Source organism: Chelmon rostratus, chromosome 22 (assembly GCF_017976325.1).
Source record: "Chelmon rostratus isolate fCheRos1 chromosome 22, fCheRos1.pri, whole genome shotgun sequence".
Lineage (NCBI taxonomy): Eukaryota > Metazoa > Chordata > Actinopteri > Chaetodontiformes > Chaetodontidae > Chelmon > Chelmon rostratus.
The window spans coordinates 4,897,107-4,924,943 of record NC_055679.1 but is presented as its reverse complement, the minus strand read 5'-3'; the positions used below and the strand labels follow the sequence as shown (position 1 = coordinate 4,924,943).

The window sequence follows — 27,837 nt, the reverse complement described above, 5'->3', positions numbered from 1 at the left end:
CATGTTACAGCCTTTGGTACAAGTCCAGTGGGTTCAAATGTGCAAGGCCAGATCAGTTGGTCACAGAATGAACAACTAAAACACCCAAGTTCTCAGCGAATGACAAGAAAACGGCACAAGAGCATGTGAGAGGGGCTGAAAGGCTTCGTGCGCTCTAGAAAGGCCAGTGTAGATCCTCGAAGTCCCCCGACTGACCCATGTTCACGTCCGTCTCCAGGAGGCTCATGATGACCGCCATGGCTGCCTCGTCGCTGCTGAAGTTGCTCAGCCCGGGAACCACCATGCTGTCCAAGTCCAGCTGGGACGGCTCGCCTGGGTGGGACAGAGCAGAGAAAATCCAAAAACCCCTTTAGAAACTCTGATGTTGCGGAATATCACCCGTCCGCAGCGATCAGGGCCGTCTATTATTTGGTGATGAATTGTTTTAGATGAACCCATTTCCCCTCATCCATCATTCCTTCGTTGGTTTGCTAGAAAAAAGGTTCATTTTGCAGACCTCATGTCTGAAGGCACCACTTTCTTTTCTGCCGCAAAATTATGAAAGCAAATAGATTCATGGTGGATGTAAATATTCTTCCATCAGGATGAGAAGGTAACAGTACCTCAACATCTGTGAAAAACAAGTAAAAGTCAAACATAAAGAGGAATATTTAAGTCCCACTGAGCAAATTAAACTTTATCCTGTGGCTTCTCTGAAGACTGTAGCTCATGTTTTGTTTAGTATTTTAACATTAGTGAGGAGGATTCCACTGAAAGACAGTTGTTAAAACACTTGGGGGGTTTTAGATTTTATGTATACATTCTGAAGGCAGTGTGAGTTCAGGCACGCATAATTAACTGAAATAAAACACTGACATTGAGAACTTATTTATTCGTTTGTCCTGGACAGACTAATAAATGTTAGCTTCTCCAACATGCTGGCATCACCTGTACCTAATAATCGTGGAACATAGACCTGTATTTGTACAAATGCTGTATTTTACAGCCCTGATCTTTTGCATCACCCAGCTGGATAATGGTTAAGGGACTGTAGCTGAGGATTCATGGGTTTTGAAGCCTTCGGGTTGGTTGGATCCACGGTGATCCTTTCTGACAGTACCTGTGCTTTCAGAAGTTCCGCTGCTGGTGCCTGCCGCTGTCCCTGAGTCAGACTGGGACTGCGATGAACTGCCTGCCGCCTCCTCTCTGCTGGATGCCTGGAACAAGTCGGATCACGTTAAAACACTGCGCAGGGCCTCATGTTTTACTTTTCTCTCCACTGAAGCATGTAATTAATCCCAGGGAAACAACTTGTAGAAGCAGCTGATGTCTTAAAGCATGCGTTTTTCTGCATGTATCAACTTTTAGTAAATCACTTGAATAAGGTTGTCAAGCAAGACACTATAAGGACATGTGAGCATGCTGTGGTCAGTTGTTTCACAAACTAAATCCCCCTCAGACTCAGTGAACTGGCTAATACTTGTAAAAATAAACGTAAAGAGCGTAAATTTGCATACATTTAGTGGAGCAGCTGGATAGGTCCGTGCCTTCTAGTCTAGACTAGACCTCATGTCATTATATATTTACATAAATAAGTGTACCAGAATGTCATTTCCATGCTTTTAAAAGCCTGTGAACCACCTACTGCCAATAAAACGTACAGTAAAGTGAGACAAACAACAAAACACAAGTAATGTCTCAGAAAATAGAAAAACTAAGGTGATGCATAACCGGAAAAACTACATGTTTGTTTATACAGTAACCTGGTCAGAAAGCCAACAAGCACACTGATTAAGACAAAATCCGAGTGCATGTGCTGCAGTGATGAAGAGGTCACTCACACTCCTGCTGGTCTGTGGGGAAACCAGCGGACCTTTCTCCTGGGCCAGACCAAATGGACTGGAAGCTCCGCTAGATGGAGAGGAGTTCATCCTGCTCAAGAACAGGGAGGAGCACAGCAGGAGAAAATTGTAATTAGTTATAAATATTCTACTAGACTGTTTCTGCACATACAGTGTAAACCTTATTCATATGTTTTCCTCTTTTATGTACACCACCTCTAGGTGCCATTGCATTTACTCATGTCCATGCCAACCTTTACACCATCTCTATCCATATATATATACACTCACACACACACACACACACTGCACCTGTAAGAGTCGATGAGCTCATTTGCGATTTGGGTCCCTATGCTGCCTGCGTAGATCATTGTGCCAACACCACTGGAAAGTCCAGGAATTATGGGTATTTGCTTTGTGTCTTCTGTGGAAGGAAAAGACAGTAAAATCAACCTTTACACTGAAAAAAAAACAGACACAAGCAACAAATGCTCATGTGATCAGACTGCATGTATTTCTCACCCTGAAGTGAGACCTGAACCTTTGAGCTGCCCGCCTCCTCATCTTTTGCAGGACCAGGCCCCCTGCTGGTGCAAAAGAGTATTTATGCTGTTATGACCATGAATAAGCTGCACTTTAAAGACTGGAAGCAAAGTAAGTGCATGAAATCAACACAAAAACAAAGGTGTTGGACAATCAGTGTCAAACAGATTACTCTAAAGAAAATACACATGAAGCACATGATTAATATTAATAACAACCATATCCGAACACTTAACCACATCTCCATGAATGAATTGGTACTTACGGGATAACCCTGTTTAAAGACACGATAAACTCAACTTCTTTGGTCCATGGATTTGTGAAACTAAACCACTGACTTTGGAGCGAAACATAGGAGCCATATTTCGTTTTGAACCTGTAGCATGGCGTCTCAATCTTCTCTTTGCTTCGAAGAGCTGCCAAGAGATCGGACGCCAGTGTCATCACAAAGTATAGTAGAAAAAAAGATGAACAAATGTTGCTGAGCTACGACACAAAAAGCATGTTTGGGGTACAATTATTTCAACCAAGTTCTGAATTTCAATCAAATTCAAGATGACTGGTTGCTTTGCTGCATCACCTTGCCTGTGTTTCTCTGCTAGGGGCTGCAGGTCGTCCTGGTGGAAGTACTCATAACACGACGTGCCCAGAACTTCCTGCGGCAAATAACCAATAACTGTCGTGGCCCTGGGGAGGAAGGGACGAGAGTTGAGTCTTTCTGGTTTTCTGTGTCTCTTTCACTGTTCCTCAGGATTGTGCTGGTTAAAAAGCGGCGATGAGTGAAAATGGACTGACAGAACTGTGTGCATGAGCCTCTGGACATGAAACGGCCAGCAGTCACACAAGGGAAATTTGATCAAATGAGTCGTTGTACTTGTGGTATGAAATTACTTCCCAAAAAATGAGAAGAGTTTCATGTGATGCCGTCAAGATGCTCAGCTCCTTCTGAGAAACAACAGCAAAGACAAAGGATTTTATCCACTGACAGCTGAAGTGACAAAACTTAGAGGCCTCCTCGCCACAACGCGCCTCTCCCTTTTCTTTCTCAGGGGAACCAAATCCGTGCCTCACAAGAGGGAGGTAAACAGTGACTCGTTCAGCTAGACAGAGTTAAAATCGGGAAACTCACCGCTGGTCTACAAATGTGAACTTGCCATCAATGGCACAGCGGGTGACAAACTCGGCGGGCTTGACGTTAATGTCTTTGGAAGGCTGGTGGGAGGCGTGAGGGATGAGGCGGCACACCGTCACCAGGCAGGTCAGGCTCGAGGTCTCCTTCTCAGTGTCACCCTCTGAGTCCAGCTGGCTGCTCGGCCAGCTCCGCATGTATCCAGTGCAGTGGAGGGTACAGTATCTGTGAGTCTCTATGGCAACGAAAACAAGCAGTGTGTAAGATCTGTTAATAAACTCATGAAAAAGTTGTAATAATTGCCTGTAAAAATGCACATATTATTGCAGGGAACGGGCAGCTCTTCAGCTGTTTCTGTACATCTACACTTATGACTGATGGCTGATGTGTAAAATCTGATTTCTTTTATATATCTGGACCTCTATGTTAACTTTTGTATTTTCTTTTTGTAAACAAATCCCATGAAAACCAACAGTTTGTCAGTCCACCTCTCAGGACAAATCATTTCCCCCACCTTGGGTGTGTCATTCAGCCCCAAGCCCATTCGTTCCCACTGCTGATGGAAATCTTTAACGAGGAGTCACGAATATTTTGTTTTATTTTTCTAAGGAGGCTAAATAATTTCCTCAGACTGCTGGCCGCTGTAGTTTCCACCAAATGTGACTCAAGCAGCAGTAAACAGCGCATTTGTTAGGCACTATTTCCAGCTGCGGAGTAATACAGATTTGGTTCTTCTAGGTCAGTGGGTTGCAGTATGTTTTGTTTGAGTACTCACACAGTCATATCAAATGAGTTCATGCACCCTGTTCATGGACACCAACCACCCTGTTTCAAATGTGCTGTACACCACCTGCTCAGCTCCAAACCACAGACAGGCCCAGTCAGTGGCTACCTGGTGAACATGGTGGAGGCTCCAAGCAAATGATAATGTTGTTCTTTGTAAATGCTATGATCAACTGAGTGCTAACAAGGTCGTCAAACAGGTGATGATTTGCCCCCAAAAAAGAAAAAAGTTATTGTGAGCATAACTTTTTCCTAATAAATAAAGGCTGGAATTTGCATAAGAACACATAAATGACTCCAAGTACCTTTTTATTTCATGAAAGTATTAAAATTGTATGATTATTATTATTTAGTGAATGAGATAAAAAAAAAAAAAAAGTGAATATTATGGACTAGGAGTTAAAAAGTCATGGCTTCTTTTCTTGAAACACTGCAGTGCAGTTGTCGAGATCAGCCACTGGGTGGCGACACTTGCCTTTTTTCTGTCACTACAGCTTGGTCTACAGTAAGTGGGGTCTGGACTGTCTTCTGGCTTCGTGGTTATACAAGGCTGTAACACTGACCTACTTCCTGTGCAGGACAAGGTTTATTTAATTGTAGCATCTACTTTGGAAAAAAGTCTCGATCAAACGCTGAATTCTTTTCACCAAGAAATCACATTTGGGAAAAACACATTTGTGTGTGTTTTAACAACTGAGTGAAGCATTTGGGGTTTTTTTTTTGGTATGTCATTACATCTTTGTTTCTTTACAGCATTTAAATATGAATGAGACATTTAATTTGGTTTAGAGCTGCTCAGAATTGAACAGAACATTCTGGGGAAAGCTAAAAATAGTTACAGCTACAGAGATAAGAGTCGTCATATAGCAGCTTTTGTTCATTATTTCCATGGACATTGAGGTCACACAGGCTCACACACTTTCATTGCATTCAACCACAGCAAACATTTGCCAACAGGTGGAAGAAGTGTGTGTTCGGGGGGTGGGGGTCATAATCCACACACACCCACCCTGGTCCACCTCTCCAGATCAGGTCATTTCTTTGTCCCCTCAGGTGAGGCAGGGTACTTTTGTTTGTTTTCCAGCTGTCACCTGAACGCTGACCTCATTGCCGAGAAACACATTTGAATATCTTATTATCTTTTGATATGCATCCTCCTCCTCCTCTTCCTCCTCAGGGCAAAGAGCCCTGCACGTCCAAGCCTGAACACGACTGTATATATGAAGCTGAATCATTCCAGTCTTTTCGAGAAATAAATCAGCCGAGCAGGTCCCCTCAGCTGAACCGCCTCAAGTGCTCTGAAGAGAGCGAGGTAACAGGACGAAAACGATCCAAAATAGCAGTGATCTATGAGAGCTGCGGCTGTGAGGGGGGTCAGCATGTTTCTCTGTGTTTATTTGTATCTGTGTATCTACATTCTGTCATGCTCTGTTGTTGCTGAAACCTCTTTCTGAGATCATATTAGAGACTTGTTTTGTTTAGAGAGCAGAAAACCCCCGAAGTGCAACACATAATAAAATAAATCTAACTGATTTTTCTGGCGCTTGTTTCGTTGCCTTCTGCAACACATCTGGCGTTTCAAATGGAGAATCATTTGGAAGTACTTACAGTGCTTGAAAATGGGAACAGGACAGGACCAGCGCAGCTAGTGGTCACATGAACCGAGGGGAAGTCGAGGTTGTGTCTCAATTTGTAGACATTTCTCCAGAATGGAGCTTTATTCTGTTATTGAATGGCTCAGTATGATAATTAGGTGTCCTGCGACCTCTCAGAGCAGCACTGCATTGGCTCGGAGGGAAAGCACAGAATTGAGCTTGTATTAAATGATTAGCATCAGCTGTTTTGTTCGGGCTTCACAGTCATTGGCTAATTTGCCACTTTTGTGACTATCAGCTGACTACCCACAACCAATCAAATTCATACAGCCATTATAACCTAATATATCTTACAATAACTCTGCTGTTACATTCACTTAAGTGTTTCTGACTGAACTGAGTTGGATATTGAGCAAAAACCAGCATTTCCCCTCTGAATTTGTAGTTGTGGACATGCTAAGACCGGCAGGTGCACCTGCTGAAAAGGTGTTGGGCGGCTCTCACAGCCTGGACTGCTCTCTGAACCCACCTTTCTTTTTGGAAGTACTGGGCAGCGAGTGCTTGTCCTCTTGCTTCCCCGCCACCCGCCCGTGCTTCATCCGGCAGAAGAAGGATCTCCGACCTCCTGTGGTTAAATGGGACGGCCTGATGGGAGCGTCCGCCTGGACCTGAACCCCGGCTGCACACAGAGGGGCAGCGTTAGTGGCAATGGCGTGCCGATTGTTAGTTTGCTTGACTTTGATTTTGGCTAATCTCCGATGCTGATTGGTTACAGTGTCCGTTTGAGTTGTTTTTCAAGTCTGACGTGGCAACAGACTTACTTGCAGCATCAATGAGGCGTTGGCGAGAGTTCAGCTCCGACGACGCCAGCTGTTCCTTCACCTTGTTGATGTCTTTGGGATGGATGAAATCGAACAAGCTCTGCCCAGTCAGCTCCAACTGCAAACCAAAGTGACATCCATCCATTCATTCAACTTTTTACTACTATTTTCTTGAGTTGTGTGTCATCATACAGCTCATTGCATCAAAACTTAATTGAAAAGACAACTGTTAATCAGCTCTACATACAGTAATTGTACTCTCAAACAGAACTAAAAGGGAGAGCTGCTGCAGCACGTATCCAGTCCTGGTTCACTGGTAAGCACCCAAATAACACATGCTGCCCTGCAGACATGGAGTCAAATTTCTCTGGGAGCTTTTCTCTTGCATCCCTCCTAATCTCCGTTCCTCTCCGCTTGCCTACAGTCAAAGCTGAAAAATGTGGTCAAGAATGTAGAGCAGGTGTGGTTATCATTCTGGCTGCCAAACACTATGAACTGACTTTCCAAAAATGTATTAAAGCTCACAGCGCTGGCACTGCTGAAAAAAAAAAGAAAAAGATTTGGCTTTGACTATTGAGCTTTACTTGCAGTATTATCAGGCCTTCATCAGAGCCTATATAAAATGTTTCATGTGTCTTTGTTTTCTCACCAAATCTGCAGACTCACACAATTTATGTGAAGCCTGAGCTGTAAAGATCTGGTCCCTCAGCCACAAGTGAATTACGTGGCAGCAGCACACACTGATGCACATGCTGCGAGCAGATGAAGTGGAGGCTCTTATACTTTTACTGAACAAAAAATGCAAAAACATAATACAGCAGAAGGTTATCAGACAGGTCAAAAGTATTCCTGAATACATCGGTGATGTTGTTTTTATCCAAATGGAGTGAAAATTCGCTTTAAGCATCAAGCTTTTCCCAACCCAGCTGAACAAGTAGCATGGCCTCCAACTCTGACGAGACGAGTGTGTGCTGTAGAAGTGCAACTGACCCGGCTGAAGTTGAGGATCTTGGAAATGGACTCGGAGATGAAGAGGATTTTCCCCCGATCGCAGGTTACAACTAACAGGAAGCCGTCTGCAACCTGATGGGTGGACGGCTGCATTAATAGACAGATAGATATAATCATACAAGACGAGTAGGGGTCACACATCGGTGCCTACCCTGAGCAGAAGGTGCCTGAGGTCATCATGAGGCAGGATGGAAGGCTTGTAGGTGGTGTCAGTAAAGGCGCTGCTTGTTCCAGCTGAACACAGTAAACACAAGCTGTGAGAGGGAACAGAACAGACAATACTGACTTTTTTTTTGGACAGGCGGGTGAAGAGCTACCTTTGAGGGCTTTCAGGTGTTGCACAGCCTTCCGTAGCACAGTGAGTTTGTCAAGTTTTCGGGCCATGGGCTGGCAAGCGGGGATCATGGCAGACAGCTCGTCAATGAGATTGTTCATTTTGTCCCGCCGCCTCTTCTCGATCTGGCTGTGAGGCTCCCTGTGGATGATTCAAGAGTCAAGACCACAGCTTTCCACTTCCAGAATCTATTCAGGTTGGCGGGGAATAATTACCTGACCTTCATAAAGTAATCATTCTAGAACTGTGAAAGTCACTTTGGCCGTAAAGCAGCTGGCCACGTTACACACTAAATGAGAGCGATCAGTGTAGACGTTAGATGCAAAAACAGAAGCACCTGAAGCATTTCATTTTGACCTGCTGATCCTCTCCTTCAGATCTGCAAATGAAGGCATCGACAATCAGAAAAAGTAGAGCCAGCGCTCTCTCATGAGATAGTGTGCGAACAGAGGCGAGAGGTCAGTCACCTGCTGAGGTCGTCATCCATTTGGACGTCGAGGCTTTGCCTGTAAGATCGAATGGACACACTGTGGGTTAGTTGATATTTAACATATTCAACATATAATAAGGGGAATGTGAATTGCACAGTTCAGTAAGCATATTTACTCTGGCGAACAAAGAGTAAAATGACAGTGAGTTGGCTTTTCACAACAACAGAGCACTGCACTCCGGCCTGACCTCTCCTCCACATCTCCCTTTCGTTTCCTTGGCAGCTCGACAGTTGGCAGCGAGGAGCCTGCCTGGCTCGGGACTCCTTCCTCTGCAGCGGGATCTGATACATGAAAACAACCATCACAGCGATGTGAGATACTGCTAATAAGTGCGTCAGCCTCGAGATCTCGGTGGCGCTGGCTTGTCAGGCGTTCTATTAATAATTCATTGTGAAAGAATGAAGGATACGTGCTCTGCCACTGGGGTTTGCTGGGTTTGTTGCACGTATCGAACAGCGAATACAAGAGGCTCATGAAGAGGAGGGCTGTGGTTCTTATTAAGCATGAGTGCAAATGCCTTGAAACTATATGACAACTAATTCAACGCACCTTCAGGCTAAGCAAGATATAATGGGCTAATTACCGAAATGACCAAGGCTGCACCAGCACCTGTGTGCAAAAAAAAACCCTGTAAGTAATGCACAGTGGTGAATGGTGATCTGTTATCACCATTAAGTAAACTGTTGCAGGCTGATTGTGTGAAATATTCACTAATACTGCATGTATACATAATCAGAGAACTGCTGCACCCAAATTGTTTGATGTTTGTCTTAACCCCTTGACATTTGAATTTATTTAGAATTATATTTAAAAAATAATTGCTTTTGCTTTCAAATTATTCCAAAGTAAGAGGAGTTTGTTAATTTTTCGGTAGCACATACAATAGATATACATTTAGGTAGGTTCACCAACTAGAATAGGGTTCAAACAAACAGTTTACGTCCACTTTTTTCAATGCTTAAATGCCATAAAACATCTTTTTTGTGTATTCAAAATTCATTTTTTTATCAAAACAGCCACAAAATTGGCAACCATTATATTGTAACAACAACTAGAACAGGGTTTCTTTCACTTTGACCGGTCTGACTAAAAACCAGTGCTTGCTAAAGGTTCCTAGGTGTGTGTTGAATATGCACAAACCGGCATTAGAGGAATGCATGTGCGATTCGGCTGCAATGTGGATTAAAGCGGTATGATGCGAATTCGCGACAATAGGCGTTAAAGGGTTAATAGTAATAATAGAGTTGTTGCAGTCAACTTATGTATTCATAAATATGTAGAAGTCACAATAGTAGTATTGTTGCTATTTTAATAAACAGAAAAAAGGTTACTGCAAACAGTAAAAACAGTTTAGAAAGCTGTTCTGTTGGACTGTTTCAAAAAGTGGCTAACAAATGGAAGCCAATGAAGGACGTGATCATTTTAATGTTATCGAACGCCACTGAATTAATTCCATTGATTTACATTTGTATTTGCTTTAAAAACCTTGTGAATTCATGTGGTTTGAATTCTCTGAAATTTCCACAGGATCATTTCAAATTTTACAATTTCAAAAGTTCCATTCAACCTTGATTATCATCTAAGTCTGATCTTCAATTTTGACGTGAATGTCAGGTTTAGTACAGAAGCACAGAACACAGAGTAAGATTCAGATGAATTTTAACAGATTCATGAGATCAGATGGCAGGTGAGGGCAGAGAGAGGAAGAGGATATACAGGAAGAAGGGCAGGGCAAGGGGGTTGGCAGGCAGGCCGGGACTCTGAGGCATTCATCCAAGTCGCAGGAACACGGGACAACTATCACAAAGACTCCAAAAACCAACTAAGCCACAGAGCAGCTACCAAGGTGGCAGAAACAATAACCTGGTGATGAGTAAGTCGTTAGAATGCTGTGTGTGGATTTCAGCTCAGCATTCGACACAATCTCCATCAAAGTGATTGGCAATCATGGCACTCTAGGCTTGAGTACCACACTCTGAAGCTCGCAAACAGACCCCAGACAGGTCTGACTGGCGGTCACACTTCCTCCACTCGACAGCTCAACACTGGAGCCCCCCCAGGCTGCGTGCTCAGCCCCCTCCTGTTCACCCTGCACACTCATGGCTGCAGTCACAGACACGGAGAGAATCTGTTATGAAATTTAAGGACATTACCACGATCATCTTCATATTGTGAGGAAGTCACTCAGTACCCACTTCAGCAACACCCTGCTGCCGCCTGGCAAGCAGTACAGAAGTATCTGCTGCGGTTCCACCAGACTGCAGAGCAGCTTCTTTCCTCTGGCTGTGAGACTCGTCAACACATCCTCAGCACTTCACCATAAATAAATGACATTTTATTCAAATGTAAATATTCAACCTAAGTCTCGTAATACAACCCTGTGTTAAAATGACAAGTAATCAATAAATGAACCTTGATACCTTCAGAAGTTTTTTAAATTGCACAACTTGTGAAGGCCTTGTGGAAGTTTTAATTCAGTGAGATGCTTTTCAGAGTAAAGTAAAATATTTCAATGCATTAAAATGGTTTTAGTTGTATTAACTATTTACAATAAACTTATATTCTGTTGATTAAAGTAGCTTTGAGCATACTAGTACTAATTATTATGGCCTTTCTTTGCTTCTATAAAAGTCATATAAAGCAGGCACGGGCACACATTCAAAACTCTGCAGCACGTCTATTAACCGGAACAAAGAGGAGAGAGCACACTAGTCCAGTTTCAGCTCCATTTAAAATTGATTTTAAGGTCCTCCTCCTTGTATAGTAAACCCCTAATGGGCTAAAACCAAGCCACAATGCTTAATCCCTTGTTCACTATTTGCCTTCAAGAACACTGCGATCATCTCCTGCTGGTTTATTGTAGGTTTCCAGCAAGGGCCCAAAGAAAATCAGGGATGCAGTCCATTATGCCCCAAAGCTCTGGAGCACACTACAGATACCAAGGGAGCAGCTGGCTGAATGTTTTTAAAAGAAAGCCACAAACTCATCTCTTCACTTTTGGGCCTTTAATTAGCTATGACTTCCTGATACAGGCCTGAAACGTTTGTGCTTTGCCTCGCACCACTGCACTTCTTTTAAAAATGTGTATTTTACTTCATTTCATGCATCCTCTGTACTGTATTTTTAACTTTATTAGGGACACGGGGCACGCTCCGAGTCACTGGCTCCTACAGCTATGAAATAGCTGCAGGAGCCAGTGACTCGGGGCTCTGCCCCGAGTCACTTATTACTATCCCGCGCGTTTCTTCTTCTTATTAGGGACACGGGGCACGCTCCGAGGCACAGCCAGTGACTCGGGGCTAATAAGTGACTCGTAGCCCCGAGTCACTTATTACTATCCCGCGCGTTTCTTCTTCTTCTTCTTCTTATTAGGGACACGGGGCAACGTCCCGAGTCACTGGCTCCTACAGCTATGAAATAGCTGCAGGAGCCAGAAAAACTGCGATAAATTTCCCATAAGAAATGAATGGGACGGGCGACAAAAACAAGATTGAAATTGGAGTTTTTCAAACATCTGTAGCTCAGGCATACATTCACCGAGAGACTTCATTTAAACTTTAAAATGTAGACCCAAGTCTGGTCTATTGGTGTGTTCATCCACATTTTGATTGGTCCTATAGTTTTTGATCAGTCACTGTTCAATGACAGTGATCGTTTGGAGGGAAATTTTGAGATTATAATGGGTGTGTATTGCGCGGAATGTTCGTGCTAGAGTGCGTGCTAGAGTGGCACAGAGTCTAAAAACGATCCTAAAATCTTCTCTTTTTCTCGTCGCTACGGCCACAAATTACACTCTACACGCATAATTTTGGGATCAGTTTGTAGACAAACTTGTCCTCTTTCATGCGATGTCCTCGAAAAAGCTGAGAGACTTACTGAATTTAAATAGTGAGGCTTTTTGTGCAGCCAGCTCCCTCCTGCTCTCCCATTAAGTCCCATGTTAAAATTCAGAGCTGTTTTGTGAGCAAAGCAGAAATGCCTCTTGTCTTTAGCTCGCCATAAAACAAAAAGTTGTTGTCTCAGGAATAAAACGAGGAGATGGTCGGACTCAGGAAGTTCTCGGGAGTCCGATGATCTATAGTACACTCTGATACGAGGTACGGTTCTCTCACCAGAGGATTTAGTTCGGGAGGTTCGCCGAACCCAAATCTCACTGCATACAATACAAACTCCTGTTCTCTGAGTCGCAGAGTCTTTTTAAGTCGACCATTTTGTCATTTTTCTAAAGAATATCTGGACACAAAACACACGTACATCTGGCCCAGACTTGTCCGCATCTCACAGTGTAATCGGTTTTTTGATAGCAGCTACGGTTTTGACACAATCGCAAGTTGTTCGGAAGAAACCGACAGCGAAAAAGCCGCTTTTCAAGGGAAGAGTTTAACAGGTGCAACTGTCATTTACACACACACCGGTCAATAACCCACGCACACACATCTGCAGGACAACAAGCCTGAGAATGATTATCTTAACGAGCTCAGTCAAAACAAGGGCATTGTTTGAAAACAATCTCTGTCCAACAAACAGTTAAACTCAGCTTCAGAAAGCACTTTGCCAAAGAGTTTCAGACAGTAGTCACACAAATGCACACACAAAAAGGGCTAACCAACAGCTAAAAAGTGATTAAAAACAAGCACGTCAAAACTGAACAGGAACAGGTAAACAGTGGGAGAGGTGCAGAGGTAATTATCAGCAGGTGGGGCAGAAGTTACACACGCACACACGCACACACACACACACACACATTCAGACACACATATACCAGACACATCTCCATGTAGGAGCTGGTTGGGCTGCTTGTGTAGTTCAAGCAGACACACACACACAAACAGACGAAGACACACACATACGCAGTCACACACAATGACAGATACACAAACACACACACACAGACAAATGCATAATGAAAAATCCCATCCCCCCCGCCCCCTTGTTAACGCCGTTAGCTCTATTAGCTCTGTTAGCACAGTTAGCTCTGTTAGCATTAGCGCCGTTAGCTCTATTCGCACCGTTAGCTGTTAGCTCCGTTAGTGTTAGCTCTGTTAGCATTAACTCCATTCATGTTTATTGATTCAGTTCATTAATTCATGTTAACAGAGACATGAAGCAGAGGAGAGAAGCAGACACAGACAGCTGAGGTGATCAACAGAGACAGACAAGGAGAAAGCCACAGAAACACAGCTGAGAGATATTCATTAATCAGGGACTGACTACCTCTGATATCTGGCGTTTTCTCAAATTGCAGCCTTTTTCAATTGTCCGCTGCTTCGCCATAGTTTCTCCTAGAGACTTCATTCAAACTTTAAAACGTAGATAATTTTGTCGGCTCGAACACACCCCGTGTCCCTTTCAAAATTTCCCAGGGGGAATTTTCTAGTTTTATTACTGTTATTCACTGAGGTTTTATTTTCCATCTTATCCATTGTCTTTAATTCCATCCTTATTCTACCTTATTTTATTTTACTGTTATTAGCAAGGGGGTTTTATCTTCATCTTATTTCACATAGTTTTCCATCCCTGTCCTGTTTTTATGTGTAACACACACACACACACGTACTTATCACAACCTGAAAAGAATCCATCTTTTGTTCAGAACAATTTTTGTCCTCAAAGAGCCCGACTTTTTTGCGAGCAAACAATCGGCATGACTCATAAATGTGTTTGCAGCGGTGGGTGGCAGTTATTTTTTTAAAAGGCTTGTATCTCACTCAGGAGCGTCCATCCAACTGTGGAAAAAAGGCAAATATGCCACTTTAAACGCTGACCCATGCCTGCCAAAAACCTTTCTGAGTGCGGGACTGCGAGAATTCCTCTCTTTCGTCTATTTAGTGTCTCGCCAACCCAGCAACCCCCTCACACACGCACGCACGCACACACACACACACACACACACACACACACACACACACTTAAAATACCTTGGCTCAGTCCTACTCTGCAGTCATCTGTCTCTAGGCGGACTGGGGGTGCAGTGGCGGAGGGTTGCCGTTGGGGGGCGCCAAACTGCCAGCTTTGCTCGGAGTTTGTCAGCTCAACAGGCACGTGAGAGTAAATGAGGTTTGCTATCGTCTTATTTAACGCTTATATAACGCGGTAACACTGACCCGCTTCTCATTCCCACTCTTTTAACTGTGACATCCATTTAGGTATATATATTTAAAAAAAGAAGTGTTGATTAAAGTGAGCAAAGCTTTTCAACGTGACTGCTGACCGTGTCTGACCCATATTCACTAAAGGACTGAAGGAGACAGTGATGGATAATAACTTCTCAGAATCAACCCACATTGTTTCTGCTAGTTATAAACATTTAAGATGTGACCCTTGAAAGCTTAAATGAGCATTTAATGTTCCTTTTATCAGGAGCTTTTGATACAGAAATAACACAATAAAATCCGTTCTTTTTAGGCATTTCTGCCTTTTATTGATGGTGACTGAGAGGAAAGGGAACGCCATGCATCACGGGGCCACAGGCTGGATTCGAAGCCGTCATGGTGACCCTCCGCACAGGTCGAAAAAAGTAAAACCTTAATTGCGCACAGTCAACTTTCCCAAACAGGTCTAACGTCTTCTATCCTATTAGCAGTGAGTGGAGTGAATTTTAGTGATATTGACACAATTCCCTTTAACCCCTCCTGAGGAGTTTAGTGGGTCATCACTGACGCAAGCGGGGAATGTGGGAGCGAGCCCGGCTCTCCCTTCCACCCACAGCGGCTGATGCAGCGCAACACGCCGCCTCCAAACGTCGCACACTTTTTTTTTTCTTTCCTGTTTCCATATCGGTCTGGATTTTTTTTCTTTCTTTTCTGGCTGGAACGTGCCTTCTAGGAAGCGCCGGTGACGGCTCTGTGCGGGCCTGAAAAGCACGCACGCACGGTCACGTTCTGAGTCACACCCGAGCCAAAGAGCTCCGGTCGTGACGGGAGTGGTGGCGAGAGGCCGAGCCAGCAGATGACGTGCCATATTTCTGCAGGAACACAGAAACATGGACCACCAGCAGCAGCACAGGGGTCTAAGAAAGTCATAGAGTCAGAGTACATACACACACACACACACACACACACACACATATATATGACCTACATGCACTTCTTTATTTCTTATGCACTTCTATATATAAAACAAATGTACATTTTTTCCCATGCAAATGGCTTCCATGTACTTGGCAGTGGAAAGCAGAGCAGAGATGGCCTGATTTGAATTCCAGACTTGATGTATAGTCAGGAAAAGTCCTCTAGAATCCCTTAGAATGCAATACCATGGTTTTATACAACACAAATAAGCTATTTCAGCAATAAAAACACTAAAAGTAAGGCAAGCAAACTGGCTAATCTCAAACTGGCTCTTAACTCACTCAGTATTTAACAACAGCAGGGTATGTTAAGCGTGTGTCCAAACAACATAAATCACAGGGAGAGTCTGTGTTTAAAAGCCAGAGCAAAGATTAGGAGTCAGGCTTGAGGTCTGGCGAATTCACGTGCACATGTACGACTGCTTTGAAATTCAATAAACTGGAACAAACCGGCGGAAGAGTTTCTGCGTCGAAAGTCAGGCACTGTTAAATATTCATGGGGATACGAGGGTTGCATCTGTATTTACTTAATTCTGCAACTGAACACCACAGTATGGTTTTCAGAATATTTAGCACACTTTTGGTATTTGGTATCACATGGCTACAATCCTAATATATGTAAAAATGCACCATTACTCCTGAAATACTGTGCACAATGAACACATAGATGAAAGAGAGATGGACCAAAAATCAGGAGTTTATTGGGATTTGTAGAAGGTTGCATGGTTTGATATCAATCATATGTTTTTGTAAATACATGCACATACAGGCAAATACAAATACATATGAGGAGTTAGTTTCTAGAATAAGGTATGCATCATTTTGAAAAAGATCAGTCTTATAAAATTAAGACAGCATTTCTGTAAATGTTCTGTAAAACCCTTGAAGTTGTCAGGAAACTTCTGCCTTAATGGGAAAAAATAACATTTTACAAACTGTTTCCTCTTCATTGAACATTGAGCATGGTTACAGTATATTGGAAACTAATTCTTATGATCAATTCTCACACATCATAAATACAGCATATATGAATTCATGTTAAATTGAAGTGTCTCCTTTTAAACAACGTGAATTTATGACCTGTCTGATCTCTAAAACAGCGTTTCATACATACACAATACATTATACTCTGGAACATTCTGGCTGGTGTCTTTATTTGTTTTAACTCGTGTCATTCTCACACTCCTACGCTGTCGTTTTCAATATAGAAATTTAGCAGATTCTAATCTGAAGATGACGGTCTCATATCTATGCAAGCAAACTTAAACAGCCATAAGAGGGACGTGGATATTACAGTTATTACAAAATTAAAACAATCTATGCACAGTCTTTGCAGACATCTGTATGAGTCACATAAGTTGTGACTCTTAAAAGCTGGCCTAATGCAGCCTATGAAGGCAACATCCTCCATTTCTCTCTCTTCTGCACAGAGATATGGTTTCTACCACAGGATGCCATTCATTAGTTCAGACCCTTGGCCAGTATAGACAGATAGCGCATCAACTATCCAGGCATAGTAATTAGGACAAATACACAGTTGCAGATTTAAGCATAAAATCATCTCATCCTCTTCCTCAAAACATCCCCACAGCCTTTCAAACTACAGATGCTCAGCAATTATGACGTCTGACACTCAGCCCGCTGTTTTTCTGCTGTTTTTGTAAAGGATAGATACTCTGTATTCACATAGCCATGTTGCAAAGACTCAAGAGCACTTCCTTTTGTTGATATTCAACACAGATGGCTGCTCCAAGGCCACAGTTTCGAGATCCGTCAACATCGCCAGGATCGCCAGCCTTTACAGAATTATTAATCCATTAGTGCTCCATGTTCAGACCACTAATGTGCACCTGTGGATGTGAGCAGCTACTTGTTGGCTCTGTAGTCACGGCACCTTCGTTTGTTACTCTTCCAAAATGCAATATCACATTACCTCTGTCTAGACTGTTGTTTTTTTTTCCATACATTTTGTGAGCAAAAACTGTGACTGAGTTGGTCTTTTAGTTTTCAGGTTCCATTTGTTGTTGCTATTAGTAATACTCTAATTATGGCTGCAACAAACCGCATTTTCATTAATGATCTGTCAATTATTTTCTTGGTTATTTGGTCCAGAAAATATCACAAAATTGATTTATATGCACAGACTACAAAGTAGGACGAGCTACTTTGCAATCCCCTGCTTCCAAAGTAAAAGTCCTGTTCATTTTTCCCATATGGTTACGTGACTCACAGTTTTCTAAATGGCTTGGGATCATCAATTCATCAATCATCCAAAAAATTAACAAAGAGGCTCAAAACTGCCGTAAGGAGGCACAGCACAACTGCAATAAGCCACAAAACGACCACAGAGAGACACAAAATTGCTACAAAGAGACACCAAACGATCACAAAGAGGCAGAATCTCCACTGTCGTCTACAGTAAACACAGTTTTCACCATCAGTAGATGCCGCTGGTGTTACTATAGCACCTCTGGCACCGCTGTTATTATTCCTGTATGCCTGCTACTGTTGCCAGCTGATTAAAGTCTGGGTGTAGGAGCCCGCTGTCTCATAATCTATCAACTCTATAAAGTTGATTATTTGCCATTCATACCGAAGACATCACACAATCACTTCTTCTTCTTCTTCTTCCTTAAAACTGTGCTCAAGTCTGCCTTCCCCTCAATCGAGTCTCTAAACCTGCCTCTGTGCTACTGCCGGGAGTAGTAGCATTTGCTGCGGCAGTACAGCAGGTTACAGTACTGCAGTAGCAGAATAAGTTGTGAATGCAGCTGCAGTCATAGCAAAAGCAGTGAACCAGTACTAGGAGGTGTCGCAGTGGCATCAGCAGCAGTAGCAGTATTATAGCTGTGTATTTGTTGTGCACGCTGGGTGGTTTTTGTGGTTGTCACACTGAACAATTGCATGACAGGAGCAGAGAAAATATTCCACGGCGACGACATTGTGTAGAGGATGTTGTCTGTAGGTGGCCTTTGTGTAACTGGGCCACCTACAGACCTGTAACAGTGTGGACGCTGTGTAAAACATAAATAAAACAGAACACGATCATTTGTGTAAGCCCTCGTGACATTTACTCAATTGGAAACAGCACAAAGACATTGGTTTTTGGAAATATCTGCTCAATCTGAATTTGAAGCAGCGACACGTTTCCCACAAGTCGGGGCAGGAGCAACAAAAGACTGGAAAAGTTGTGGAACGCTCCAAAAACACCTGTTTGGCAGCTCAGTCGCTCACAAGCGAGGATGGGCCGAGTTTCACCACTTTGTGAACACATGACTGCATGGAGGATGTTGCCACACGGGCTCGGCAACACTTCGTAAAACCGCCGCCAGTAGTTCATGCGCAAATGATTGCATTCTGTTTTATTTGTGTTTTACACAGACAACTTCTTCGGAATCGGGGTTGTGAAATTGTCAAGCGACAAGAGGTTTTAGTTGAAATGTTTCATTGAGGTAAGGTTAGCAGCTTGATCCTGCTTTTTAGAACATTTTTTAAATCATACACCTTGAATATTTTTATTTAGTGAGACATTTTTTACTTTGTTGTCAAGGAATAATTTGATATTTTTCTTATGACACGTTAGTGGTGTAGGTGTATGTTTAGTTACCAGAAGTTTGGCTAAACTTGAAAAGCAGAAAAAAAATCTTGTAACTTAACTTCAACTCCAAAAACTTGAGACATTCGGCTTAAAATGTCTTGAAATCTTTCCCGAGCCCAAACCCAAAAACGTACGGTATTTAAATGACTAAAAGTTGTCCATTAAACTTATTTAACTTGTCTCATTTAACATATTTCTGACAAACTATGAGTGCAGGAGAGCTTTGCGGGGTGCTCACTGACTCTTTGGCAGCTTTTTACTTCCTTGTTCTTTGGAAGCGTTTCAGCAGTTAATATGTGATACGATATCGCCATCTAAGATCTGTCTCTCAGAATAAAAAGCAGCTGGTGAAATGCGTGTGTGAGCGTGGAAGACAAAGGGAGAGAGAGGCTGAATGGAAATAAACAGAATAAACTCTAACAAGCACCGTGCTTTGTGTTAATGGTTAATTTACAGGATTTTACATTCAAATCAACCCACACTGACACAACATGATGCTGTGTAAAATTAACTGGATTAGACACACCAGCTATAATACTGATATTTTACACATTTCTGCAGCAATGATTAATTTAACAGGAAGCAATGGGAACTATTTCTACAGCTGATACTAAGGGACACTGCACTGACACGCTTTTGATAACCATATTTAAAATTCTAAATTGCACTTTGAGCCTATTTTTTCATTATAATTTTAAGTAAGCAAGTTTTAAACTACCTTTCATACACTTTCATTACAGTATTGACCAGGTTCTAAACTTATATAGACTTCCACCCCAACAAAAAAATAAATAAAGCTACTATGGAACATAGCTCATGGAGAGTTTACATCGAATAGCTTCTATTCGTGTTTGATTAATTTATTCCGCCCCTAATGCACTTGTACTGTAATTTAATAGGGTATCCGATGGATACAGGATATTAGTATTAATTTAATATTCCATGATAGTTTTATAGTGTGTGGCTGAAGGTGACGAATTATTTTATGACATTATCGACCTCGTAATAATCGTGAAGTACATTTCATACTTGTGGCTGCGGTACTAAATAATATCCCAGTGTTTTAAAGCTCGTGTTGGTATTTCATAGAGTTTAGCGTGGGTTTTTGAATGCTGTGCCGCCGGCTTCACAAACTTTCGAGAGCTGACATTTCTGTCGTGCTTCTCTGGAGGCGGCAGGAGTGACTACCGCCCTCTGCCGGTCGGCGCGGGCAGCGCTGCTCCACTGATCCACTGACCCACTTTCCAAAGAAGCTGAGCGCGAGAGAATACACGGGCGAACCTCGTGGACCCACGTGACCAACTAAGCCAGTTCGGTGATGGTTCGGCGGCTAAAAACACTTTGGTAGGCTACAGGGAAAGATGGCGGCCGCGACAGACGAGCTGCATGGCAAAGGTTATCATAATAAAAAAGATTTTTGTCAAGGTTAGGGGGTAAATCGTCACCATGGTTACAATCACGTGGTTGCGCGAGGTTCGTCCGAGCATTCCCTCCCGACTGAACAAGCCCCTCCGCGCGCGTCTCGCTGGAGACGAGCACGTAGCGGCGGAATAATGAATGGACCCGGTGCCGCCGTTCGCCGGTCGGTAGGTTGGTAGACAGGTGCCTGCGCGTGGTAACGCGTTACTATAGCAGTTAGCCCACTTCTACGGTTAGGTGGTGTCGTTCCAGTCGATACTGGCACAAGCAAGCGATCGTTTGTGTTGTCACCCGGCAAAGTTGAACAAAGAGTAGGCTCACTCTTTACAACCCGTCTACCTTCACGCGACAACCTAATTAAAAAGGGACTGAAGTTGGGTCAGAAGTAGGCCCATTACGGCTGCTTCGATTGTCGTGATTTCCACCCTGAAGCTGGGAAATCCAACAAAACAAACGAAAAAGCACAAAAACTGGGTTACTGTGAATAAAAGCGAGCTGAATTACACACTATCACCACAGAAACCACCGTCCTCCCCAGTCACGGAGCACGTACCTGCCGGCCTGTCCGCCGTCCCGTCTGAACCACCGGTCGACATGCCTGCAGACTGGAACCGGTGTCGCCGGTGAAGGCTACGGAGCGCCGCCGCGCATGTGGAGCCGCCAGCTGTAGTAGTAGTAGCACAGGGGCGAAGAGGAGAGGAGGGAGCCGGGATGTTGTATAATTGACTTCATTTTTCTCCCTCACCCTCCTCCTACTGATTTTTTTTTAAACAGAGGAGGCGGAGTGGGGCGGAGGGGGGGCAGAAACGTGAAGGATGGGTGAGAACGAAACACCCATGTCCTTTAGGAAACACGGGAAGGAGGGAAGAGTTCACACTCTCCTGTCTCCTCCTGCGTCGCCTTGTTGGTTCATTCATGCCAGTCACAGTAAATGGAGTTAAGGGAAAAAGCCGCAGTTCATTCACTTCGGCTCGTTTACTCATGATTCAGCATTCCTACCATCTAGAAATAAAGCAAATAAACCCCCCCAAAAAACATGCACCATATGTTCATCTGCGTGTGTGACATTTACTATGGACGTAGCATTGTCACCTATCGTAGAGAACTGGGCTAGTTGTTGTATTTCATACTTTGACGTCATGTAACGAAAAACATGCCAATGTGACTGTCTCGCATTTTGCCGGCAGCGGATGTGCATTTCCCATCACACGTTTAGGAAATCGTCACTCTCACACGTTTTTTTAATCGTATCTAAAAGTGGTGGTCTAACGGGAGACGTGCAGTGGGTTATAGAGACAACGGTGATATCATATCATTGATGTCGACATCAAACGCTTGCAGCCGAGCCGTGACACAGCGGCGACAGATTGATCCCCTGGTGCTCCGCTGGTTTTGGTGACCTGAAAAAATGCCGTGAACGCGTCACCGATCTGACTTCGCTACTCTCTCGGTTTTCCCCAAACACAGCGGCGACGGGAAGAGGTCTCACTCTGTCCTGATTTCCTGGCACCGTGTATAACCGGCAGAATCACACTCACCCCGAGGCATACAGAGAGGGAAATATGGGGAATATGGAAATGAAATGTACAGGATCCATACGAGGACATTACTACATACTCGGAATGATAATGTGTGTCAAACATTTTTTTTTTCAAAAAAAATTACCTACTACACAAAATCATGAAATAACACGTTCCTACCAGAAACTATGAACACAAATGTTCATTTCAGAAGTTTAACCGCAGCGGAGCGTCCAAAAACGGGCTCATACGTTTAGTTTCACGTACAGTATATAGACTTTAGTCCGTATTTTGTGGTTAATCAAAGATGAAACACTGTTTCTAATCTGTGAAAGGTCATCACCATCACAATAAGTGGGGAAATGTTACCGTGTTCTACATAAATATGTATTACGCATGGTGAGATTCTATAATTTTGACTCGGTGTAACGTCGTCAGAAACCCGGTGTCGGAAAATGAAAGCGGCGCCAACTTCCACACCGCTTTACACGATTCTGTGAGGATTGGGGGCTGAAAATATTTTTAAATTTTAATATTTCATCTTCAAAACGCAACTTCAATGTGTGTGAAAAACGCCAAAAGAAACCAAATACCCTGAATGCGTCTGATATATTCTGGCGGCGCCCTCGTTTCCCTCATTAATAAAAAAAAAAACACAGTGATACATCACCTCCAACATTGACGATCTTCGTCCTTCACCTACATAGTGTAATTTGAGACCTTTGCACGAGACTTTACGTAAGAAGGAGGGCTGCACGTGCCAGCGAGAAACGTGTTGACCTAAATATTATATAACTCGACGGTCACGTGGCGACGGTTGGCTCGTTAACCCATTTAAAGGCCGTCTGTGGAGAAAGTAGTGGTCCCGTGCGCTTCACCAACCCGGAAGCGCTGCAAGTGGGCAGGAAACGCGAAACACACCGACAGAAACATTGTATCACGACCCAGCAGCAGGGTTTGTTCTCCTGAGTGTCCCACACACAAGAAGCCTCAGAGAAGTTGTGTTTATTCAGTGTAAAATGATTACTTATTATTTTAGATTACGTTCATTGTATTAACTTTTCTGAGTTAGTCTGGTGTCAGTTTGGTGGAAGGGGGTTAAGAATGGTGGGATTTCCCCTGCAGGTGCGACTTCTTTGTGTCTTTGGGTCTGGTCTGGTCGTCCCGTTGGTGACCTCTGCGCGTCGGTCCGCTCCTGGCCCTCCTGAGGGGGACGCCTTGTTTTTTTTTTCCTCCCACCACAGAGGAATGCCACTCTGTTCCTCTCTCTAGGACACCATGTTCCTGGATGGAGCATGGCCTGCAGTTGTATGGCCTGCAAACATTTAATGATGGCCTAATTTAAACACCGTTTGGGTTAATTAACAGTGAATTAAAAATAAATGAGGGTAAACTTTTAACACAAACAGCTTCACATAAGGCAAAAAAGGACTTATCCTGAGAGATCTTTAAATCGAGGTAAGTTTGACACCACATGGGAACTATAAGCAACGTTCTCTAAAGGTTTTATCATCTTAGGCTCAGTTTTCTGCAAGTTAAAATTGAGTAAACTGAGCTGACCTCACCCTCCATTCCCATACAGTTTAATCAATAAAATAATAATGCAGTGCATGATGAGTTCAGGTGCATTTCAACGGGGGCAGTAGGAACTAGAAAAATCAATAGAAGTGCTGGAAAGTACACTTTGATTGTAAACTTCCAGATGAGGCATTGGATGGGAAATAGACTGAAAATGTAACAGTAAAACAAGATGAATATTTATAGATGTAATGGGTAAGGATTGTTCTGTTTTTGGTGGTAATGGGGTCATGGCATGGCACAATCACCAGTGCGCCAGGTGCGTTTACAAGCACGTAAGTAACCTGGTTGTAGGCTTTCTGCAGTAACCTGATTTCTTAATGGAAAGCAGAAACCCGGTTTCCTTAATCGGGGTAAGGGATTAAAAGAAACCCGGTTAACACTGGACTTTTCCTGAGAAGGGGGGGGCTAAAAAAAAACAAACTTGATTTCTTGACCATTCACTCACGTAACCAGGTTTGCGGCGGCGACGTACACGTGAGAGCGAGCAAACGTGCAGGACTTCGGACAGAGGGAAGAGCCGCGGGGGCGGGATGAGGAGCAGCAGCCCTTCATTCCGGTGAGTCCTGGTGTCTGAAATAAATTAATAAAGTGGGAATCAAAGTGAAATAAATTAGAAGGAATTATTCTTCACAAATGAATATTCAGACATGCTCGCGCACAGCAGACGAGGTCAGTGTGTCCTTACTGTGCGTCTTGCAGGGAAATTTCAGCGAAAATATAAAAGCTATTAATTAAAGTGCATGGGCTGGTTAAAGAAATTATTGTAGGCCTCTGCAGGTCTAGAGGGGGTTTGATTATTGACCAGCTGCAGCTTGTGAGCACGGAGGTTTCAGTGCAGGAGTGTGTGCAAACTTCCTCAACTACGCCTGCCTCAAACACACACACTCGCTCTCAAAGTTCATAACTGTTGTTAATCTAATTATTGCATAATTATTGGAGTGAAAATTATTAACGGTATTTGTTGTTATTGGTCAAATGACAGTTTGGGTTGAATTTTAGGAAGGGAGAAAACGTTTCACTTGAGCCCCCACCCTTCTTGCAGTTGATGGTAAACTTGGTATGATACATCAGAGAGCACCGTTTCTGTCCAGGGAGAAGCATTTTAAGGCTGTATTATGAATTATAAACCAACTTTAAAGAAGAAAAAGGCTTTCACGTGACTCTGGTGTAGCTGTGAACCAAAGTGCCCATTCATAAGATCCCGAGCAGCTGAAAAGAGACTGCGCCTAATGCGTGTCAAGCGCTCCCTCTGCTGCTCGCAGTGAACCACTGCAACAAGCTGTGCCACTTTTTAAAAGTAGAAAAAGCGCTTCTGCGTTAAAATACACTGTATTTTAACACAGAAGTGAGGCATAATTTTTGCCTTTGTTCTTGATGGTCAGCAGTATGGAGACAGACAGGAAACAGAGGCATCCCCCAAGGTAATACATAAGTCTACCAGATCACATCATTTTACACGTTTGTCACTGAATCATTGTGTTAAAATGGTCAAACAGTAAATAATTCTCAACGGAACAACCTGCAAAGTCATTTCCTCAAGATGAAAAAAAAATGCAATGAAGAAAACCTTCAATGGTGTGTTGCTGCATTACTACAATCTGACTTTACACTCCAGTAGATCCTGCATTCATACCAGGTGAAATGATGATGTGTAACTGTATTTCATTGCATCAGTTCACTTCTGTTTTGTGTGAAACACAAACCTTAGAAATTACAATGCTCTAATGATAATATGCAGGAAGCTACAGTAATACGGCAACGCTGGAAAACGTATAATTAAACCGCAATTTCCAAGACTGTGACAGGCACTCACATGCTTCTTTCCCCCTTTATTTAGCACTCCTCACTTGACTAATGATGACAGGAAATACTGTGAAATCCAAAATGTATTTGCTCCATTAGTACGATTTTCTTTTTAGTTCTTCACTGGGCAGCTCAGGGGTAGCAATACACATTTGCAGACTTCAGGGCTTTTCCAGGCCTCCACCCTCCACTAAGACCCACCTGCTCCTCATCCCCCAACAACAATGACAACAAAAAGAAACATTAGGACTTGTTGTGTTTAATTTTATTATTTTAGCATTTTATCAACATAAAAACTCATCAACGTGAATGAATATATTAATGAGCATTTCCTCCTTCACTCCACAGACAGTTTCCTTCAAGTGTCTACAACAATATGTACACAGCATTACACAGAAATACCTCACAACATAGTCCTGGCCTGTGTTTTTTTTTGTTTTCCTTTCCTTTTTTAACCTTTTACAAGTGAATTCTTACTTTAACTAGGCAGGCAGGGGGGGGCGTACTGTATCATTAGCTAAGTGACGGGGCTTGGAGGTTTCTGAGGCAGAGAGGGAGACCATTTATATCTAAAACTAGATTTTAGATGAGAATGGACCTTTGATCTGCGTTTATCTTGTCTGGTTCTGTCACTTCCTTATTTAAAAGAATAAGTACACCTTTCCCTGCGTAACGAGTTAGGGAAGTGACCTCTCTGAACATCAGTCGTGAAATATTTTATGACACTGACCTGACTAACGGCACGCGGGGTGAGTCAGTAAGCTGGTTTGGTCCATCAGAAATGAATTGTCAAGCTTAACTCGTGATAAAAGTGACACACCTCCTACACTCCTTTCAATCTGACAGAGAAGTGACGTCTAAATATTTTAGCTCCCTTTAGATAAAGTGGCACAGTAATGGATTTCAAGTCATCTTGTGCATATGTAGAATTGTCTGGATCCCAAATACAGTATTTACTCTCCTTTTTCATCTCCTGTGCGTCTACTCTAAAAACAAAGTGTGATAATTCCTCTATTAAAACACACAACATGAGTTTGACACTGAACGAGAGCACGCATCACCTCACAACAAAAAGCACTGAGTAGCTACTTCATGAAAACGCCTCACACACGGTCACGCTCGCTCGCTCGCACACACCTTAACGGTTTGGCTGTGAAGCAGGACGCTCTAAATACAGCAGTTTGGCTTTTTCCAGGTTCTGTCAGTGTGTTCCAGTGATTAGACACAACCGGGACTCTGCAGCGGTAGCCATCGACAATACCTCCCAACATGCATCTGTTCTGCCTTAGATTTGATGATGTTTGTATTTGGGTTAGAATCATACATCTGGATTTTTACTGTGGGGGCAAATACTGGCCAGTCGGGGCTGTCTACCTGATGCCATGCAGATTATTTGAATGTCTGTTTCTTGGTGTTGTCTGTCAGTAATTAAAGGGGCACTCCACTGATTTTTCACATCAAGCTCAGTTTACTCCTCATGGGGAGCACCACCGAGCCTGTGAATGCAGCTGAATGAGGTCTTCTGTGGCTCTGGAAGAAGCACTCCAAAGTCTGATAAAATCACCCTGATGGTGCCATAGTGACGTCACATGGGCTATCTTGGTTTGGGTTTAGCGACTACAGATTTCTGCCTGCGCAACAAACAACGGACGAGTTTGAAAGACATGGACGTCTACTAGCCACAGTCGAATGAAAGCCGCATTCAAGTTGCACTCTGGGAGGTGTAGGATTCACCATTTTTGGAACTTTAACCATATTAGCGACTAAAAGTCGAGATACCTCAGCCTCTGAGGCCATTCCTTTTCAAATTTGTCTCTTGTGACTTCTTTACAGAAGCGCAGTATGGCTGGAGTGCTCCTTTAAAGTCTAAGGAAAACCAACTGACATGAAAATCATGAATATCAGCACAAAAAGTTATTTATCACAACTTAAAAAACATGAAAAATAATAAATAATGCAGAAATATACAGATCAAACAACCCTAATGCCCACTGCTCATGTTCTCTACAAACAACTTTCTTTTTCTGTCAGTCTTTATAGTGTGTTCATGGCCAATTTTAACAGGACCACCTGGATGAATTACACTTAAACAGATAAAATATGAGAAGAGGGACTGGTACAGGTGTGTTATAACATATCACTGTAATATACCAAACTGAACCAAACTACCAGACCACGTTCTCTCTATCTATTCCTCAGAAATAGCACCACAAACAGTCTAATACAGGATTCTTGTGATGGCTACAGCTGAACTTCGTCCAATAAGGTAAACTCATCAGTACATGTACATTTATAGCTTTTCTTGCATTTTGATACTGAA

The 27,837-nt window shown here is 43.0% G+C and overlaps 1 protein-coding gene across 1 annotated transcript; it reads right to left on the bottom strand.

Moving 5' to 3' along the window:
- Positions 1–154: 154 nt before the first annotated feature.
- LOC121625560 (aryl hydrocarbon receptor nuclear translocator-like protein 2) lies at positions 155–21,325 on the bottom strand. The gene is made up of 17 exons (XM_041963688.1): positions 21,167–21,325; positions 8,715–8,808; positions 8,504–8,542; positions 8,374–8,415; positions 8,020–8,177; positions 7,854–7,936; positions 7,682–7,774; positions 6,692–6,809; positions 6,400–6,549; positions 3,493–3,727; positions 2,944–3,050; positions 2,629–2,779; positions 2,343–2,404; positions 2,133–2,244; positions 1,821–1,914; positions 1,100–1,196; positions 155–312 (listed from the first exon to the last, which is right to left on the bottom strand). The coding sequence occupies exons 1-17, from the start codon at positions 21,207–21,209 to the stop codon at positions 155–157; spliced, it is 1,836 nt and encodes a 611-aa protein (XP_041819622.1). The 5' UTR covers positions 21,210–21,325.
- Between the last annotated feature and the right edge of the window lie 6,512 nt (positions 21,326–27,837).